Source organism: Simochromis diagramma, unplaced genomic scaffold (genome assembly GCF_900408965.1).
Source record: "Simochromis diagramma unplaced genomic scaffold, fSimDia1.1 OVJJ01000131.1, whole genome shotgun sequence".
In the NCBI taxonomy this organism is placed as follows: domain Eukaryota; kingdom Metazoa; phylum Chordata; class Actinopteri; order Cichliformes; family Cichlidae; genus Simochromis; species Simochromis diagramma.
In genome coordinates, this window is record NW_024387200.1 from 9783861 (window position 1) to 9805199 (window position 21339).

Here is a 21339-nt window from a genome sequence, read left to right on the forward strand (position 1 = left end):
AATGCAATTTAAAATACAAATTTAGCGAAACAAGCCAATTTTCTAACAGTTTTTTCAACCCTCCCCCCAAGTGCATTATCATAAACTGAGTAACGAAATATACATTCTGTATTCTGATTAGTCATAACATTTCCCCCCTCGTGTTGCCAAAACAACTCTAACATGTGGACATAGAAACTGTGGGGGCTTCCTGTGAAAGCTGGCAGATCATTTGGATTCTGTGGATTTTGGGCTGAGACTCCCATCTGTGCTTGACAGAGTTAGGATTGGAGTTGTGTTTCCTGCTAGGGAGTGTTGCTGCCTGAGTTTCCCCACCATTACATTATTACACCAGTGCAGTCAAATATGACATCAAAAAATAGTTTTAGTACTGTTTTATTAATTTTCCAGCAAGAACAGAAACTCCAAAAGAGATACTATCAATATAGAGAGAATTAAAAATGTCACAGATTCTCCCAAATGAAAAGCTGAGGCCTCCTTGAAGCATGGATACAACATAAATAGGTGCCCACAGAAACATGACTCTTATCACAAAGTGACACATGATGAAAACAACAACCGTTGAGCTTTTTGAAGAGCCATGCAGAAGGAAAAGGACACGTTACATTCAGCAAGCTGGAAGTATTGAGGTGTACCGAGGCACATTTTCTACATTGCTTTAAACACTTAAAATAATTAACTTCGGCTCAGTATCGGCAAGTGTTACAGATACTTTTCAGTGACGTTATTGCTGGCTTTGCTCTACCTGCAGCTCAGAAGAAATTTGCTAATGCAAAATATGATGATGTGTTTGACTTAAAGCAAAATTCCTTTTGATTAGGTGGACCACAGTTTACTGGCAAACAATAGGGTGAACTCCTGTATTTCTGTATGTGCTAGTGACACTACCTGTGCTTCACTGTGATGTTTAAAAGAACCAACTCGGCTTTGCTGTCTCGTAGGTTGTACTTATGGCAAATCTCATGTATGGCTCAATTCTTTGGAAGTCATACTAAGTTGTGCAAGTGAAAATGTGCCTACAGCATCTGTATGTAGGCTACAGCATGCATTACAGGTGCAGACAGCATGAGAGTCAACAGTTTTAGAACAACTTACATCTGAGCAGTTAACAGCTAAGACTCGAGACAACTTCGACCTGTGTGTGGCTCTGTGTGTGGCTTGTATGGATTTTAAGGAAGGATTCAACTTATCATTTGATAACACGAAAGGAATAAAACATTCTTATTCTGTTGTGTTGCTGGCAGTATGTTTCACGTACACTATATGGACAAAAGTGACAGGCCACACCCTTTAATCTTTGAATTCAGGTGTTTTCAGTCCTGTGGTATATAAAATCAAGCATCTATGTAGTCTACCTGTACAAACATATGTGAAGGAAGTAATAGGATGCTAAACACACAGTTACACAGTAAGAATGCCACTGTTGCAATGCCAGTTTCTATTTATGTGTGTCTGTGGATGGATTTTGTCACTTTTTGAAATGTATTTTATCTTCCATTATCAACTTTAAGGGTTATTTTTTGCACTGCTGACTCAATAACTGCAGTGATCAAAACCTCCTCTGGCATTCACATCAGGACAAAAACTGTGCACTGGAAGCTTCATGGAATTGGTTTCCATCCCAGCTCCTGTAGGGGTAATATTTAGGTGCCCCAATACTTCTATCCATATAGTGTATTTCAGCATTACAACTCGACTCGTACATTCTTTGATCAGTTAACAGCAGAATATCACATTTCAAACAGTGACATTTGAGATGGAGGGATTGAGGCCACAGAATACAGGGAATGTTAAATTAACTGGGTTATGTTTTGGCACTAGCGTTGAAGAGTTTTGTAAAGCCAGTTTTAGCTCCACAGTTCAAGAGAATGTGAGAAGCTCTTGACTAACAGACTATGAGGCACAAGCCAGCAGCCTTCACCTACTGCTTAATGTACACCTGCCATTTAGCTGGGTCTATTTTTTTATAAATTCTTTTTATTTGAGTTTCATGTATTAATCTGGCTGCTGCAAACCACTAAAAAGTTTTGAGTATAAATAATTTCCTGCAAAGGTTGTAAAGTATCCATATACTTCAAAATATAGTATACCGTTGTTTGCATGAAAGCTTTCTGTGTGGCTGTCTTGGAACGAGAGGATAGTATATGTTCAGTGTAAAACAGACCTTGCTTGGTGCATCAAGCAAACAAGAAACCATAGCTGTCTGATAGTCAAAAATTACTACCACAGAGCATTCCACATTCAACAAGAACACAATTCACTCCAAATAACATGAACATGGATTGTAGCAATGAACAAAGAGCACAAGAATAATACAAACACAAAAATACTAGTCATTGAGAAATATAGTATGTAATTAAATCTGACTGTATTTTTTACAAGTTGACAGGCCGTTTGGAGCAGTGACAAAATGAAGTTGCTGTTAGAGTGTTAAACTCCTTATGGGTCATCGTGTAGCATAATATGATGGATTATTTTTCCAATAAATACATTCAGAGACACACCGGAAAAACACCTTCTGTGTCACTATTATTAGCTGGTGAAACTCACCGCTGGAAGACCACTTGAATTTTTGTTCCGAAAAGGATTACAAACAGTAAGAAGTAGAGAATAAGTACAGAATCTTGTAAGAAAAACAAATCGAAAGCAAGCCTAAAACAGGCTTAAGCTATCAGTTATTAATAGCATGGGGAGGTGATGCCAGCAGCTGACTGTTCCTTCTTTTGTCATTTGCAAATGTTTGTGGCACAAAATGAAATTGTTGTCTGATCGATCAGAGCAAACCTCAGTTAATAAGGAATGTCAGCTGATTGCTTTAAAATATGCTCATGTAAATCAAATCTTTGCTGCTTGCATTGGCAAATGTGGTCCACATTTCTGACCTCTAACTGCCTGAGAACATCTCACGACGAAGCTGGAAGATTGCTTGCTTAAGTCAGGGGGTTGTTTTATCACAGCATATAGTGCGTCGTTGCAATAGTACCAAAAAAGACAAAAGCTGCTAACACTATGGTCTAATGTTTAAGCAGCATATTAAACCACGGGCACCGCTCACAATGTAAAGCACTATGAGCATTTGGGAGTGCTACCCGGTATGATGCTGTGGTGTACCTGCAGTTGAAATTCAACATCAAGAGTTGGGAGTCTGTGGCGTCTGTGGTGATGGAGTCCTGTGCTCTGGGAAGCCGGGTACTTTTCGGTTAATGTTTGGCTGTTTGCTTTCTTCCATCCATCCTCCTTCTTTCGCTTTCTTCCCGCTTGCTTTCTCCTTTCTCTGCCTGCACAGTTTCAGTGCTCGGGATATAAACACATCTAGGTCAAACAGACGCTCTTTTTGTTTGACAGGAAGAGACTCCAGGGAGTCAGCGTTTACTGGCTGAGAAAGGGAAGAAGTGGAAGAAAGCGGCTGAGATTCTGTGGGCTGGATAAATTGTGTGGTGGTGGTGGGGGAAGACACCGTTTGATATGACTGAGGAGGATGTAGGGAGGTGGGAGATGAAGGAAGAAGTAATGGGAGGGCATTAGAGGAAGACGTGATAGGGCGAAATGGGCTTAGTCTGCCTTCATCGTACTCTGATGGTTGCCGCACAACCTCCGTGTAGCGGAAGACTGGAGTTGGGAGGTCAGTAGGGGACAGAGGGAGAGGTGGCGAGGAAGTGTAGCAGGAAGGTGACTGCTGCTCCAAAGAAGGACTGGGACTGGGTGAGTGCAGACGAGACTGGGTGCTCTCAACCCAGCGAGAGATTTCCTGGAACAAATCCCCCGTCTCCTTGTCTTCCTCTTCCTTCTCTGCCTCCTCCTCCTTCATCTCTCCCAGGTCCTCCATGCTGCCACCAATAGGCTCAGGAGGCACAAGGAGGCTGTTAATGTTACGCTTCCAGTGTGACAGATCAAGGATGAGCTTAGGCTCTGAGTAGTGTTGAGGTTTTCCCTCTCGCCAGGCAATTTTATCCAGATATGAAGGAGAGCCCACTTTGTAATCACAGGAGCGGCCACAGTCAACCTCCCCGTATCCCAAACCGCAGGCACGTTCCAGAGAGGAGTGAGAGTTTTCCAGGAAGCGCTCCGCCGAGCTGCTGTGGGAATATTTGCGTGGATCAACCTATATGAGACAGTTGGTGAGGGAAAAGTAATTAATTTCAATAAGCAATTAATTCTAGTTGTGTTGACTCATATATGTGTTCAATGAAACTTAAGCTCATGACAGAATAAATACTACAGAGAAAGGACAAAAGCATAGTCAAGTGTGACACAGTCAAAAATTGCCAGAATAAGTTATCAGCAGGTCTGAAATATACTCATAAGCCTGGCCATGTAGAACTTTATATGTAATTAATAACATTTTAAATGAATTCTGAATCTCTGTGGAAGCCAGTGAGAGGAAGCAAGAAGAGGGGGGAATTATAGGAACTGAGACAATATGGTCATCTCACTGTGACAAGAGCCAACAGGGTTACAAGAACTGCTGACACTTGCAGTATCCCTGCTTTAAAATGTAGAAAAATTATTGACCAACATCCAACATCTTCACATATGTCTTTGCATAACAAAGACATTACAGTACTAGTAGTGCCAGTACAGCAGTCTCCTAGTATCTAGAAAAGGGGGGAAGCATATCCAACCTGAGCCTCCTCTACAAGTGAGCTGGAACTGGCCCGGGGGTCTCTCTGCACCTCCTCTTCCTCTGTAGTGTCTCCCAGGTCAGAGGTAATGTGACAAGGGGGCACGCAGCGACACCTCCCACCTGATTGTTGCCAGCACATAACTGTTGATAAACTGTTTTCGTACCTGCAGAAAGGCAGAAATTACAAGTCAGGAGTAAATAATTTGTGCTCAAACACATACATTTAAGTTGTAATCTGAAAATACACGAATGAACAGCTGAGACTGGTAGTTGATTTGATGAGAAAATGATCAACAGATCATTTTTAGTAGTATTTTTATTATTAAAACATACTAAGAATGACTAGGAAAACATGATCCAATTTTCCCCACTGGTGATTAAAAAAAATCCACACACCTGTCCCACTGGATGCTGGAGGCCTGACTATTGCTGTTGCTGAGGCTCTGCTCAGTGATGAGGCTGTCCTCCAGCTCATCCTCAATGCGGAAGCGATGTGATGAAGTGGGCTCGTCCTCTGGACAAGAGTACTGCTGAAGGAAGGGGTGAGACAACGCCGCTTCAGCTGTCAGGCGATCCATGGGGTTAAAGGTCAAGATACGCTCAAGGAAGTCCACAGCTGGGAGAGGAAAAGAAGGTGTGGGAGTAAAGCCTAAATTATATGTGTTAGACCTCCAAACATCTTCACACGACTCCAGCATCACTTCATCTGTCACAGGTCAGAAGAGCTGTGGTTTTCTATATCTTTTTTTCTCCCTTCTAGCACTTCCATTATTTGTTCCCTTCATACTTTAAAGTCCTTGACCTTCCTCTTCTCCCCATCACTCAGTCCCCATCACTCACCCTGAGGATCCACTTCAGGCAGAAGTTCAGAAAAGGGTTTCTTCACCTTCCATTCATGACTGACATATGAAGGCATCACCTAGAAATGCATGGTTAAAATATTACTTATGTTTCATTATTTTATTTATTTATTTTGTTTACATTTAAGGCATTCCACGCTGAAAAAAGACACATTTAACCTTGTACAAAATTAAGCCTTTCACAACATCAGACTTTAATAACTTGATTAATAAAAATGATAATATCTCACTATTTAAAGAAAATTTGGGGAAAAAGTAAAAGCAATAAAATGTTCAGGTGAATGAAACATATATTTTGTTTATCATGTGTCTTATTGCGTCTTGTTAGATTTATTAAATTCAAAATGCAAGTTCACAGAGGTGAAGCGACAGTCTTTAGTCTACATTCATAACAAAAACAGGGGGGAGTGCATGATTATTTCAGATATTATAACATGTGCAGTTCTTGACATAATCAATATTTCTTTTTTTTTTTTTTTTTAAATTGCTCTCCAAAGCTGGGAAAATGAATGTCAGGCTTAATAATCAGTCAGACATTATAATGCTAATATGACTTGCAGCAGCCTCTGATGTTTGACCTGTAGCAGATCCTGCCTGTCCTCCTCTCTCAGCACCGGCACTGTGTTGAGAATCAGCTGCATCTGCTCCAGCTCATGAGCTCCTGGGAGCAAGACACAACCAATCAGAAGCAAGTTCAGAAGAGGCAGAGGATCAGTTACATAAGCTGGGGGGAAACGTCAACTTTAAGAGTCAAGCATGAATATCTGGGAGATGGAAGATGTCAATTTAAAGACACAGTAAGTTAACAGCTAGGTGGAAATTACTACTAAAGCATTCAAATTTCACACCACACCCTGTGGAATCAGTAAACTTGAAACTTTGGGCACACTGTTCTTTTGGCCACTCTCACATTAAGGAATAAACATCCTGCAACCCATTTACACTGGCAGACATCTACTCTAACTACCCTAGCTTGTTGCTGTGCCTGCATCAACTGGGAGGAATCAGTTGTCGTAAGTTTCCACTCAGTTATAGTTCACAAAGAGCATTTTACCTCTGACAGCTGGAGGGAAAATTCATATTTTGAAGTCACTGAATGTGGAGTAATCAGAAGTGTAGCATGCTTCTGTGGCATGCAAGTCTTCTTCTAACACAGATCAGCAAAGCAGCATTTTCAGCTCATCTGACACATGGTGAAGTTCCCTTTAAATGTTTCATAAAGCCAATGGACACCAGCAGGTGGAGCTATATCAACAGCTGCAAGAAATATGCAAGCAGTGGTAGTTTGTTTGGAAGGGAGAATGCGGTCTCCTCTCTGGTAAACAAATATATGCTGTTTCCACTCTAGTCTGCGGGTTAAGTAAAAGCCAAGGAAAACACCTCTAACATCTGATGTATGAAATTAAAAAATGCAGGAACACTAAGGAACAAAGAACACCTATGTGTTTATGATGCCAGCCCTGTGGTGTAGAGGGCTGATGGAGGTCAAACCAGCCTGTGAGGAAGAACTACATCTACTCTGGAGAGTGAGAATTTCTCTATCATCATTGTCATTCTAGTCAGGCAAAGAAGTAGTGTGCAGAAAGAGAGCAAAGTGTCTTTGGTGGAGGACACTGTCAAAGGAAAAGAAAAAAAACTCTCTTTGCTCTAACTGGATGGCGTCACTAGTGTGATGCAATTATTATAATTATGTTCAGTTCAGTTCAGTTCAATGACAACAACAGTTATCTCAAGGTGCTTTACATTTTAGAGTAAATGCAAAAACCAAAACAAAAAAACCCCCCAAACAACAATCAGATGAGCAAGCACTTTGGTGACAGTGGGAAGGAAAAACTCCCTTTTAAGAGGAAGAAACCTCAGGCAAAGCCAGGCTCAGGGAGGGGCAGTTATCTGCAGTTTGGGGTGATATATTACAGGGAGTGCAGAATTATTAGGCAAATGAGTATTTTGTCCACATCATCCTCTTCATGCATGTTGTCTTACTCCAAGCTGTATAGGCTCGAAAGCCTACTACCAATTAAGCATATTAGGTGATGTGCATCTCTGTAATGAGAAGGGGTGTGGTCTAATGACATCAACACCCTATATCAGGTGTGCATAATTATTAGGCAACGTCCTTTCCTTTGGCAAAATGGGTCAAAAGAAGGACTTGACAGGCTCAGAAAAGTCAAAAATAGTGAGATATCTTGCAGAGGGATGCAGCAGTCTCAAAATTGCAAAGCTTCTGAAGCGTGATCATCGAACAATCAAGCATTTCATTCAAAATAGTCAACAGGGTCGCAAGAAGCGTGTGGAAAAACCAAGGCGCAAAATAACTGCCCATGAACTGAGAAAAGTCAAGCGTGCAGCTGCCAAGATGCCACTTGCCACCAGTTTGGCCATATTTCAGAGCTGCAACATCACTGGAGTGCCCAAAAGCACAAGGTGTGCAATACTCAGAGACATGGCCAAGGTAAGAAAGGCTGAAAGACGACCACCACTGAACAAGACACACAAGCTGAAACGTCAAGACTGGGCCAAGAAATATCTCAAGACTGATTTTTCTAAGGTTTTATGGACTGATGAAATGAGAGTGAGTCTTGATGGGCCAGATGGATGGGCCCGTGGCTGGATTGGTAAAGGGCAGAGAGCTCCAGTCCGACTCAGACGCCAGCAAGGTGGAGGTGGAGTACTGGTTTGGGCTGGTATCATCAAAGATGAGCTTGTGGGGCCTTTTCGGGTTGAGGATGGAGTCAATGCTCAACTCCCAGTCCTACTGCCAGTTTCTGGAAGACACCTTCTTCAAGCAGTGGTACAGGAAGAAGTCTACATCCTTCAAGAAAAACATGATTTTCATGCAGGACAATGCTCCATCACACGCGTCCAAGTACTCCACAGCGTGGCTGGCAAGAAAGGGTATAAAAGAAGAAAAACTAATGACATGGCCACCTTGTTCACCTGATCTGAACCCCATTGAGAACCTGTGGTCCATCATCAAATGTGAGATTTACAAGGAGGGAAAACAGTACACCTCTCTGAACAGTGTCTGGGAGGCTGTGGTTGCTGCTGCACGCAATGTTGATGGTGAACAGATCAAAACACTGACAGAATCCATGGATGGCAGGCTTTTGAGTGTCCTTGCAAAGAAAGGTGGCTATATTGGTCGCTGATTTGTTTTTGTTTTGTTTTTGAATGTCAGAAATGTATATTTGTGAATGTGGAGATGTTATATTGGTGTCACTGGTAAAAATAAATAATTGAAATGGGTATATATTTGTTTTTTGTTAAGTTGCCTAATAATTATGCACAGTAATAGTCACCTGCACACACAGATATCCCCCTAAAATAGCTAAAACTAAAAAACTAACTACTTCCAAAAACATTCAGCTTCGATATTAATGAGTTTTTTGGGTTCATTGAGAACATGGTTGTTGTTCAATAATAAAATTATTCCTCAAAAATACAACTTGCCTAATAATTCTGCACTCCCTGTAGTAATGAGGTTGAAAATAACAGTACTTAAACGGTGAACGCATTAAAAACAGTAGACATACCTGCAAATAGCATGCGTCCAGTGAGCATCTCAACCAGTATGCAGCCCGCAGCCCACATGTCTATGGCCTTGGTATAATTGTTGGGTGACAGCAGCAGACGTGGGGAGCAATACCATTTAGTTACCAAACCTTCCGACAGATAGCCCTGGATAAGTAAAGCAGAGGGATAAAATTGTTGAAAGTGAGAAATACAGAAAATGAAAGCTCTGAGAATCTCAGTAAGTTATTTTCATATACGACGGGCATGCATCAGATTGGACTGTTAGCAGGCTGCATGTACTTGAATACGTATAAAGTTTGCTGGTAGTTGTTTGTCTTTAAAATGGATTGCCCTGAATTTCCACTGAAGCAACAACATAAGTCCTCATTAGTGCTGCTCTAACAGGATTCAGAGGACTCTATCTAATTCTCTAAAAATTCCTCTTTGTGAATAATGATGTTATGTGTTATGTTGTGGGCGACTGTGGCTCAGGGGGTTGGGAATCGCATCTGTAACCAGAAGGTCGCTGGTTCGATCCCTGGGCTCTCTGTCCTGGTTGTTGTGTCCCTGGGCAAGACACTTTACCCTACTTGCCTACTGGTGTTGGCCAGAGGGGCCGATGGCACGATATGGCAGCCTCGCTTCTGTCAGTCTGCCCCAGGGCAGCTGTGGCTACAACTGTAGCTTGCCTCCACCAGTGTATGAATGTGAGAGTGAATGAATAGTGGTATTGTAAAGTGCTTTGAGTGCCTTGAAAAGCGCTATATAAATCCAATCCATTATTATTATTATTATTATGCACAGAGATACGCCAGTCACCACAGAGATAAGTCCGCATATTCCCTGATGTAGAGATAATGAGATGTTTCTGCCTGTTGCTATCATTAACACTTTCCCCACCTCTTGTATATCACCCCACCTCTCACTCTCCAGCCTTGTAAAATCTCAAAATACCTTCACTTACTACGTCATATTTCTATTCCCCTCGTAGTTCTCCTGAGCCAAAATTTGCTGCCCCGGGCTCTTAAACTTCTTCACAGCCCAGCTTGAAAAGAGAGCAGACTGCACGAGAAAATGCGGTTATATTTCCCCTCACACATTTTTAGATTTCTTGGCAGGAAAAGGCAGATGTAGTCTTCACTGCTTTTCCACTCAGCTGCTGTGAATTGTTTTATAATGACTGACATCACTCACATAAACTTTTCATTGTGCTGGGACGCTATTCTGTTGCCCATCTCTCAGGCTAATTTGAATTTGATGATTAACTGGCAAAGATCAGAAATAGATAGAAAATGAACCCCACAATGGCTCATGGCATACATGTCTAATCTGCCTCTTAGCACTATTCTCTTATCCTTTCTGCCTCTCTAGCCCTTATTTTTTTTTTTATCCTCGTTGCTCTTCTTCCCTTCTATCCTCCCCTCTCCTAAAGTAATTTTCTATTCTCCTTTTCACCAGTCTCCTATCTTCTTATCTATTTTTGGGGGGGAAAGAGTTACTCTATTTAAGCCAATAAAATACAGACAGCTTGAATTTTTTCCTCATTCAGATAAGCTATCACACTTGAAATGAATACCAGAGACTGCTCTTCACATCAATAAATCATCTGGGGGTACTATGCCAAAAAAGGGCAGGCCTGCTTTCTCACGCTTTTGATGCGTCCCAAAGCTGCTTCATATTTTCGACAGCTTGAAAATAAGTGCCTTCTCGATAGGAAAAAGAAAAAGGGTAATTTTTCTTGATCAGCAGGTTATGAGTATGACTCAGAGTCTTCTTCACTGTGGGCCACCCACACCAAGATTCCCACTTAGACATCGCTGTGTGCGGTGTGCCTGGCCGAAGTAGGTTTTCTTTGCATGTCAAAACGACTGTACGACTCTTTTTTTTAAAGTTAGACTACTCCTACGTGCATTGAATGTAACTGCTAAGTCACTGCCTGTTCTCTTCTTTGTGGCAGAAGACAGTGCAAAACATGATGCTGACTACTCAGTCACCTTATCTTCTATCTGTCTGGCCCTCTGTTGCCTTTTCATATCTGAGCTCTTGTTTACGCTCCCTGGTGAGAGTTTGATGTTTCAAAAGTACCAAAGTACATTTCTTTTAGGGCCAACCCAAGCCTGGACACAGTTTTTAAGGGAAAAGCAAATTTAGGCCTCAGTTTTATAAAACAATACATAGATGTGGTCACATATGTCATTTATAGCTGTGTTTGCTTTGTTTCCAAAACTATCCCCACTTCTGTTTTAGTGTTTTTGCTACTCTTTAAGATTACGGGGTGATTTCCCCCATCTTTGCTTCCTCTTTGTCCCCATTGACCTTCTTCCTCCTGCTTTTTCCTCCCACTTTCTTTATCATTCGTTCATCCCAACCTCCCACCTCAGTATTTCTCTGCGTCATCATTAGCTGCGCCTGTTCCCCTTCCCTTCCTCTTTTCTTCACACTTATTCTCTTTCTTCTAGCCTTCAGTGCATCTCACCAAGCTTCCTTTTCCTCCTTTCTCATCTGTTTCTTCCCTCCTTCTCCTCTCTCCAGGTACTTTTAAACACTCTGTCCTTATCCAACTGTCTTCCCCCTTCCTCTGCTCTGACCTTCATCCAGGTAATGAATAATTTCTGGGCAGATCCAGCGCTGCCTCAGCAGGTGGCATTCACACATACACATTCACAGAAGCACCAAGATCTTACCGGTGTAGACTGTAAATAACATCACAAATAATGTTGTTTTCCCCCTCTGTTTTCTGCCTCTCTCCTCTCAGCCCTTCTGTCATCTCTCTCTGCCTGAGTAAATGTTTGCTCTGTGTAGTCAGAAACACACTTCCAGACAGCTCTTCAAACAACCTCATTTCAATGCATGGACTGAGATACAAGTATTAAAAGGTATGGCTAATACAGAGAAGACGTCTGTCAGGGGATTGGTCATTGAGTAGGAAGAATTACACATCACAACTTTCTTTCAAAAACAACATGATATAAAATCTTTATTTCTTCTGTGATACTAAAGCCTTAACCAGTCTTATTTAAAGTTAACAGCATTTGTGAATTTCCATCACAGCTGAGGTTAATGCGGCCTACGCCCATTAACAGAAAATGCCTGAAAAGGCACTTTTGGTTTGCATTATTGAATAAGAGCAACAGAGAGAGAATGCTATTGTATTCACTGAAAGCATCTGCTTCGGTATCAAAACTGCATCACAAATAGCCCAAATAGCATCAGACATTATCCATCCATAATAATTTGAGAAATCCTTTGCAGCATTGTCTAACTTATGAATGAGATTATTCTTCTTTTCTTGAATATTTTGCAAAAATCTTTAGACGTTTTTAATTTGTGTGAGCTGTCATGTGAAGATTAGTCCATGTTGTTGTCAAAACCATTTAAAGCATATTTATAGAGCTTAAGTGCAACACAGATGCAGCATTTTGTGAACATACTGGAATCTGCCTAGATAAACATTCATGGGGGTAATAACCAACCACCTTGAAGATGAAGGATGTGATGTGGGTAGAATACAGAAGACATCCCCCTGTTGCAGTACAAGGAAGAGCATTAAGTGCTTGGTCATGTAGCCAAACAGAGGGACAGAATGTCCACTGGTTCCTAAGACTATTTTGCTACTATAATAAAGCCTATTTTTTGGCATTGACAGTCTGCATGCCATTGTTCTGTTTTTATCTTTTTCCTTTTTCTTTTGTTTTGCTGTATTTTACTTCATTTTCAATTATAGGATTCTTTTTCTACAACAAATACTAATCTTTTGCTTTATAAGGTAGAATTTAAAACCTTGAAAACAACATCCAAAGAGTATTAGCTTTGATTCGTATTAGCAGTCAGTTATTCTCAGCAAATCAATGGTCTGATACAATAATATCAGTCATGATACGCAGGACAAGAAACAGTCGTGTGAAAAAGAAGAGACACCCTGTTTCAGTGCTGAGGACAATAAACATAATTTAGAATATTGTCTGTAGTCTATATTATTAAAATACAAACTCAGATGTTAAACAACAAAACATATTACACCATGTCATTATTTATTAAAAACTAAAGCCAAGCCAAATATAGAAGCAGTGTGTGAAAAACTAATTACACCCCATCATTCGGTGCTTTGAGGAAGCACCTTTGGCAGCAATAACTTGAAGTAAGCATTTTCTGTCTGACTTTATGAGTTTTTCACATTGTTGTGGAGGATTCCACTCAAATTTGAAATATTGCTTCAGTTTATTGAGGTTTGTGGGCATTTGCACAGTTGTCTTAAAGTCACACTACAGCATTTCAGTCAGGTTGGGGCCTGGACTTTGACTGGGCCATTTGATTCTTGTCATTGTGACTCATTCTAATGTAGACTTGGTGGTTTGTCTGAGATCATAGACTTGCTGCATGACCCAGTTTCAGCCAGGCTTTACATGACAAACAGATGACCTCGCATTTGACTCTAGAAAACTTTGGCAAACAGAGGATGTCACGACTGACTCGATAACTGTAAGGTGTCCACTTCCTGTGGCTGCAGAACAAGCCCAAATCATCATCCCTCCACCACCATGCTTGACAGTTGGTATGAAGTGTATGCGCTGATATGCTGTGTTTGGTTTTCTCCAAGAATCTGCTGTATATCATAGCCACGCATTTCCACCTTCGTCTCATCTGTCCAAAGGAAATTTTCCAGTAGTCTTGTAATGTGGTGAGATGCAGCTTTTCAAATCTAAGCCATGCTGCCCTGGTTTTTTTTTTTTAGAGAGAAGAGACTTTCTCTTGTCTCCTAGCAACCCTTCCAAACAAGCCATACTTGTTCAGCTTTTTTCTAATTGTATTTCCATGAACTTTAACATTTAACATGCTAACTGAACTCTGTAGAGTCTGAGATATAGCTGGTGGATTTCTTTTGCTTTTTTTTTGCAGGGTCTCTGAGCAATACACAGTTTGACCTTGGGGGGAATCTTCCGTGACGTGCATTCCTGGCAAGACTGGCAACTGACTTGAATGTTTTCCACTTGTGAATAATCTTTCTCGCTGTAAAATCATGAGCTTCAAATTGTTTAGAAATGGATTTCTAACAGCAGCAACAGTTACTTGTCTGAGATCATTGCTGATGTCTTTGCATTGTGTTAACAGGCAGTCGAATGCTGCAGACCAGCAAAATGACAAAACCTCTGCTTTATAAATGTGCTCAGTTAATCGGGTCGATTTGATTAGCAGCACCTGCCTGTTACTTACTCTCTTAATTCCTATGGAAGTTGGTGGGTATTGGAAGAGAAAGGTTGAATACGTGTTTTTCCACACACTGCTTCTGCATTTAGGCTTAATATTTGTTAAATAAATAATGAGATGTGCCATGGTGTAATGTGACATGTAATATGTCTGAGGTTCCATTTATCTAATTGCAAGACCTGATAAGGACAAAAAAAAAATTAAAATTGTATCTTGATAATAAAAAAAATCTTAGAACCAAAAGCGAGTGTACTTCACATTCACATGACTGTGTGAGTGGTGTTGGAAAACACTTTTTCAGTACTGAAATAGTGTTTTGGAGAAATGTGTTTGAAAAAATGTAGCCTCTGACTTTTTCTCGCCCTTGTCTGACGTCTCCGCTTTGAGCTTTTCTCCACGTTCTTTCTTTTTCTCCCTGCCTCTGCTTTCATACTTTTTTACAAAGCTTTTTAGCTCTTTCGCTCAGCCTTCCCCGGTTTAAAATTTCTCACTCTTGCTTCTCATCTGTTCTTTCTCTCCCTTCTCCTCTTCCCTTCCACCCCCCCTCTCCGAATGCACCCCTGTGTCTGCACCCAGCTGATCCCCAGTCCCGTGCTCTGAGCTGACAAAGATCGCCTTTCACAAGAGCTCCTCTTCACAAGCACAAACCCAACCCCCCCCCCCCCCCCCCCCCCCCACACACACACACAAACATATAAGCTTGCACACACATTCAGTCCCACTAGTGTTACAGTGTGGCTTTGGGATTTTTGCACACAATAAAGCTGAACAATAGAGCAGTAAATCTTCACACTAATCTTTCAGAAGTCTTTATATGCCATTGCCAGACTATCCACAGAGTTTAATTAGTGAAAAACTTGATATCAGCTCTGGGAAGAAGACATAAATAACTGGGTTCGGGGTGAAGGGGAAGCTTCTTGTGAAAAACGCAGGTTGGCAATATCAAACAGGGAGATGTGTAATCAGAGAATATATGAAACAAACATTAGCCTGCACCGCAATGTGTAAGGAGAGATACATCAGTTACACACTTCTCAAAATTGGAGATTATGAAATTCTGGCTGCTTGGTCGACAGGTGCACTTTACATACGCAGGATCAGACTATTGATAAGCATCCAGTTGTAAAATAAAATGAAAACCTGATAGATTCCTCATTGCAAATTGAAATATAGAAAGAATTTTCTTTGAAAGGATTCTTTTACAGCACTACACTATTTATTGTGTGTGATCAGCTGCCTGATAACCACATAGGGTTTGAGGAATTGGTGTCTCTTCCCTAATAACAACTCTACCATAATGAGATGGAGCAGAGATAATGTTTGATATTACAATGTGCTGCCTAGATGTAGCCATCAGCAGTTGAATGGCATACGGTGCTTCAGAGAAATGAGAAGAGAGGAAAAGAAATCCCCCGCAAGTTGGCTGAAATGTTTGGTATGATTAGTTTTTGTAGAACAAGCCGCACAAAGTATTTCATTTTTGATTTTTTGATTTTGATTTCAAAATCAATGTGGCCAACAGAGCCCTTCGTGGTTGATCAGGGATTTAAAGATTTATATAAAAAAAATGAAAAGGCATTAATTAGCTTCCAGTCAAAATAGATCTTGGCACTCTGGCTTTATTTACATGCCCTACAAAAACATTAAGTGAGAATAATTGGGATACATCTGGGAATGTTTGTGCACATATCACAATCTCTTCTTTGGTCATCAGACCAGTATTTTCTTATAGACATGCAGTTAAATAAAGACTACAAAAACTACAGTACTGTGCAAAAAGCTTGAGCACTTCTTATTTCATCATCCATCCATCGAGTTCTGGGTCACAGGAGGGCTGGAGCATATCCCAGCTGTCATAAGGCAAGAGGACATGATCAATCAAATTTGAAAATTTTGTTTCTAACCGTTGTCAATGATGTATGGAGGAGGTCCGGATAGAGGTACAACAATACGTCAAAACTGATGGAATTATGAACGCAGAAAGTACAGTCGGACTTTGATCCACCATTCAATACCATCTTGAAAGCATCTGCTTGGCAGCAGCATCATTTTTCAGTGTGACAGTGATTCCAAACACAATGCCAGTCCAGTAAAAACATGCCCTGATAGAACAACACACTGAAACACTATCATAGATTGGCCTCCCCAGAGCCTGGATCTCAACATTATTGAATCAGTGTGTGATCATCTTGACAGAGGACGGAACAAAAGGCAGCTCACATCCAAAGAAGAACTTAAGGAAGCCTGGAGAACTATTTCTGAAGACTACCTGAAGAAATGACAATAAAATTTGCCTTGGAGAGTTCAGGCTGTGTTGGAGGATGAAGCTGGTAACACTAAATATTGACATTCAAGCTTCTTAGAATTGTACAAACTCATGTTTTAATAAATCGATGCACCAATCTCCAGTTTTCCTTGCAAAATATAAAGAAATGAGGGTTGGCTCAAGACTTTTGCACAGTACTGCTGTAATATGACTCATCCATTTACCAATTTGAAAAGACACTGTAGGCCATTTGGAAAACTTTTTTGAGCGAGCTATCCATGCAATGAGCTGCCACCTTGTCAGCATGAGTCTCCCTGCAGATCATGCACTTCTGTGTGTGTTTGTGTGCCTGTGTGTGCGTGGGTCCTTCAGTGGTCCTTGTGCGTCTTCACGCTTACCTTATGAGAATAATGAGGGTCGACTATTCTGGCCAGCCCGAAGTCTCCGATCTTGAGCAGCAGTTGGTCCGTGTTGATAAATGTGTTGGCTGGCTTCAGGTCTCTGTGCAGGACGTTGGCAGAGTGGATAAACTTCAGTCCCCTCAGCAGCTGGTAGAACAGCAGAGTAGCATGACCTGCTCAAGGGCAAAAATCAAATCAGCACATCACGATGTACCCCAATGTCCATATGCAATGTATAAGCACATATTTTCTTCTTTAAAAAACATCTATTATCATGTCTGGATATAGGCGATAGTAAAAAATAAATACGTATCCCTCTGGCCTGTATTTCTGTTTATCCATCTTGACTGTTTTGATGTGAGATTTCTGCCTTGCCAAATTGTTATAAAAAACCCTGCTTTGTTTATAACTTTATGGTGATTTGCTGGGCAAGTTTTCTGTATTCTTCCTTTTATTTACCTGTAGGTAGCGGCCCTTGCTCCAGCAGTCGAGCCAGATCAGTCTCCATGCACTCCTGGACAATGTAGAGGGCGCTGAGCTGGGTTGGATCTCGGGGCAAGGGCCGTCCATATGGAGCTAAAACCTCGTGGACTCTCACCACATTTTCATGGTGCAGCCGTCGGGTGATCTTTACCTCCCGCAGGGCATGTTTCACCGTCACGGCGTCTCGCATCACCAGCTTTTTAATTGCTACACGCTTTCCAGTCCGCTGGTCCACAGCAGACAGGACCAAGCCTGTGACACCTGTACCGAGAGGTCGAGGGTCAACAAAGTGACCACCGAGGTCGAAGCCATGGAGAAAGTGCGGTGTGTCCTGTGTGGCCATCGCTGCTCACTCTGGAGGTAACAGGGATGTATGATTCTAGGTACCAGACAGTAGATTTAATCTCTTGATTAGCAATGATTGTTTCACTCTTTTATGCACACATGTTACATCTTGCTGGTGGGTGGAGACCTGAATTTTATTTACTTAGCTGCTGCATTTAGATACATGTAGATAGATGTTTCCTTGTAGACAAAAGCACAATGCAGGACTATTCCTATGGAAAATGGTGACAATTCAAGAGACCAACCAAAACTTTAAAAGGGATTATTAAGAAATGCTTGTGCTGAATTTCAGAGCTATTCTTAGTATTGCAAGAAAAGAAATGATCTCCATGGGATCTAAAGTATAAGATTTTGTGCGTCATTTGACCTCTTCATTTCGTCCAGTGTGGAGCAATTCAAGTTGTACTTCACCATCTGTTGCCTGTGTGTCCCAAACTAAGGACAAAGAAGATGAACTCTGATGCCTTTGAGAAAAGGTGCAACTGAGCAAAACATCAAACCCAGTACAGATAAAAATATGCAAAACTGTAATGTTCGGCTTTAGTCAGTGATCACACAGGGACACTTTTAACATGCTGGTAAAGCCTCTACAGTGGATGTTTAAAAATAACTTATTTTTTTCCTCCAGCATCTTCCTCTTGACTCTTGATGGTGATGATGTCTGTCTCTCCCTCACAGATGTTTTATTTTAGAGCTGAAGTCTGCTGCAGGGGTGTACTTCTAATCTTTGCCTGTATCTTCATGCACAGATAGTCAGAATATCAGGGAGCCTTATTAATACTACTCAGGGCATGGGGTATCCATAGAAACAACCCTCCGTGTGGCTGATTCTTGACTTGATGTATCATGGGACAGTAGCAGCAGCAGCAGCAGGCGGATGGTCGGCTCTGCACTCTTCTCTGTTTATGCACACTCCGCTGTTTGTTACAAGTCATCAAGCAGCCTTTGATGGTGAGGCAAGGAAAAAAAAAGGGAGGAGGGGTCATGTGTTTTATATTCAATAAGACTCTGTTGGCTCCTCCTCTTCTTCCATGATACCAGTGAGTGCCTCTATGAGGCACGCGAGTTCATTCAAAGGGAGCTCCACACCTGGGTGCCAGCCAAATCCTAGAACTGTGGTATCCGCTCAGTATGCATATGTGTACATGTGCTTGGGTGTAATCCCTCAGAAATCTGCTTCCTGTTGCCTTTTCCTGAATGTAGGGATTTCAGCAGCATCAGCATCAAGGCCAGTATAGGAAGACACCACCATTAGCTGCGTCGCTCAGCACATCTGCTGCTCCTGCTGCTGGGGAGGGAAAGAGGAAACGGGGTGAGAGCTTGGAGACGAGGAAGATAACAAGGAAAGTTAGACGGCAGCAGAGCCCGGGTGTTAACGGGGTCTGTTGCGGCAGAGTTACCATTACATAACACCAAATGGCAGTGTAACCTAATCTATGCAAGCAACTTTGAGTGCATAGAGAGAGGATGATCAATTTTATGGTGCTTTAATACGCGCTATATGAAACTGTTATCACATCAAAGCAAAAAGTCTATTTGACAGGGTGGACTAGATTGACATGATTGCAGTTTCTTGTTCATCCTTTCAGTTTTTGATCTGCTTTAGACAATTTTAGTTCCAATTTCTAACCCAGGAAGGTCACATAGAGGTAGCAAACAAAATAATTGACTTTGTCCTTCTCTTCAGCCCCAGAGGTGAAGTCATCAATCCATAAAACAACTCTGTGCTACCAGAAGCCTCAAGGCACGGTTGTGAATGAACTCTTCCCTCTTTTAGCTCTTTCTTACTTGAATTGGAGAGCATACACCCTGTAACTGAACTGGACTGCAGGTGCTTTTATCCCCCCCCCCCCCCCCCCCATTTCCACAGCCTTTAAAATACTTACACACTCATGTTAAGCTCAGTCAGAGGCTGCAAGAGTGTAAGGTGAGAACAGAGAGACTAGAGAGGCAGCACTGACAGTGGTGCTGGGTGGGAGGTGCAGCACTGGGGTAACTTTATAAATAATGCATAACCACTAGAGATGTCGTTGGTGCTCTCTCTCTCTCTCTCTCTCACACACACAAACTGAGCATTTATTCTCTATATTTCTTCGGGTTATGCAACAGTGCTATATATTATGAATAACAATGCAGTGGCTTTATCCAGTCCAAAAAATGTTTATGTCAAAAACAATTGATTTAAATTCAGAGTGCATGCCTTTTAAAAGAATATAATGTAGTCTTTCATTCATATTTAAGAGGAGGGAAATAAAAGTGAACTCTTGGCATGAGCCAATATGATGTTACTAAATTTGTAGGTGATAGCAGATAAGAGCAAATAAGGGCACATCTGTCAGCTTTGTGCTGATGCCTTTCTGTCCCAGAGGAACCTCTGTAGCTTTGTTTTCTACTCTCTCTTTTCCATCTTCCTCTCTCTCTCTGTCGCGCTCTCTTTTATACTCGGTTTACTTCCCAATAAGCGTAAAGGCAGTTTTAGCCCACTTTACATCATGGGAAACACTACATGTTCTTCCTCTGCGCATGCTGGCTTGATGCAGCTGCCTTTGTGTGTCTACACACACTCTAGAAACGCCCCTCTGACAGAACAAAAACAATGTAATGGAAGTGCATGTAATAAAACATAAAGCCCAGTTTATAAGGGGTGGAAAAGTATTCCAACCATAAACAACCCTATGTCAGACACATATCTCAGATATCTTATCAGAGCATCTGTTCTGTGGCAAACAACAAGAGGAAGAAGAAAGAAATACACGCAAAGATAACACCAGGAACCATCCAGCACTCACCGGGGCATTACACAGCCGCAGCCTGCCGTCCAGAAACAAAGATCCGGGGAAACGATGCGAGCTCCGTGCAAGCAAAGAAAGTGAAACACGACCGCAGCTCTGCCTCTATGGTGTGTCGGGGAGATTCAGTTGATAGAGAGGGGAACAGTCGGTGCGGGTCGGCACCGGGGCTGAGGGGAGATGAGATTAAGCCGGAGGCTGCTACAGAGCCGGTTATTGTGAGCGTCTGTCCGCTCTCTGTCAGCGCTTCAGAGCGGTGATCTGAGTGAGGGGGCGGAGAGGAAGCGATCACCCCGATTCAGGTGCATCCAGCAGACCCGAGTGGCCTCATAGGCTCTCACACACACTGCACCACACATGATTAAGTACTGATCTCTCCCCCTCTCCCTCCTCACTTTCACATCTCTCCCTCATATCTCCGTGACTCCCGGCAGCATCTCCCAGACCTTAGTTTCCACGAGTGTCACAGTTACTGGTCTCCAAACCCGCTGAAGGATAAACAATGGGAAAATTATAATTCAGACCCCATCTTTCTCATCCCTTCGCCCCTCCATCTCACTCCAGTTTCGTTATTATAGCTTGATGATTACCACGGCCATCTATCATCCTGACAGGCACAACATCTGTGGGTCTGAGATCCCCCAAGACAGGAAGCCAGAGAGGAGCCTTTGTTGACTGTGGGTTCTGCAGAACATCTACCTGGTGGGGAGCTGGTGAGGAGAGTGAAAATGAAAAACAGACGGCTTTTGTGAGCATGGCATTGGCTAGTGTTTAAAAGAGGAACAGAAGAAAATGGCTGCTGATGAGCTAAAGTGTGCCAGTTTTATTATATAAATTATGATGAAATTAGTCT

General features: G+C 41.8%; 1 protein-coding gene across 2 annotated transcripts; it reads right to left on the reverse strand.

The window, feature by feature from the left end:
* Positions 1–359: 359 nt before the first annotated feature.
* On the reverse strand, positions 360–21015 carry mapk4 (mitogen-activated protein kinase 4). 2 transcript variants are annotated; one of them, XM_040051111.1, is made up of 9 exons: positions 20487–21015; positions 17329–18982; positions 16867–17042; positions 9018–9162; positions 6063–6145; positions 5465–5543; positions 5021–5240; positions 4623–4788; positions 360–4102 (listed from the first exon to the last, which is right to left on the reverse strand). In XM_040051111.1, the coding sequence occupies exons 2-9, from the start codon at positions 17693–17695 to the stop codon at positions 3131–3133; spliced, it is 2208 nt and encodes a 735-aa protein (XP_039907045.1). In that variant the 5' UTR covers positions 17696–18982; positions 20487–21015; the 3' UTR covers positions 360–3130. The 2 variants fall into 2 exon arrangements, with proteins under 2 accessions (XP_039907045.1, XP_039907046.1); XM_040051112.1 differs by having other exon boundaries at positions 17329–18985.
* Positions 21016–21339: the final 324 nt, after the last annotated feature.

Excerpts from the sequence above, each read along its gene's own strand:
- mapk4 (XM_040051111.1), bottom strand. The coding sequence starts at position 17,695 with ATGGCCACACAGGACACACCGCACTTTCTCCATGGCTTCGACCTCGGT. Across the intron at positions 17,043-17,328 it reads GCAAGGGCCGCTACCTACAG|GTCATGCTACTCTGCTGTTC; the intron begins GTAAATAAAAGG and ends GCCCTTGAGCAG. Across the intron at positions 6,146-9,017 it reads TGGACGCATGCTATTTGCAG|GAGCTCATGAGCTGGAGCAG; the intron begins GTATGTCTACTG and ends TCTTGCTCCCAG.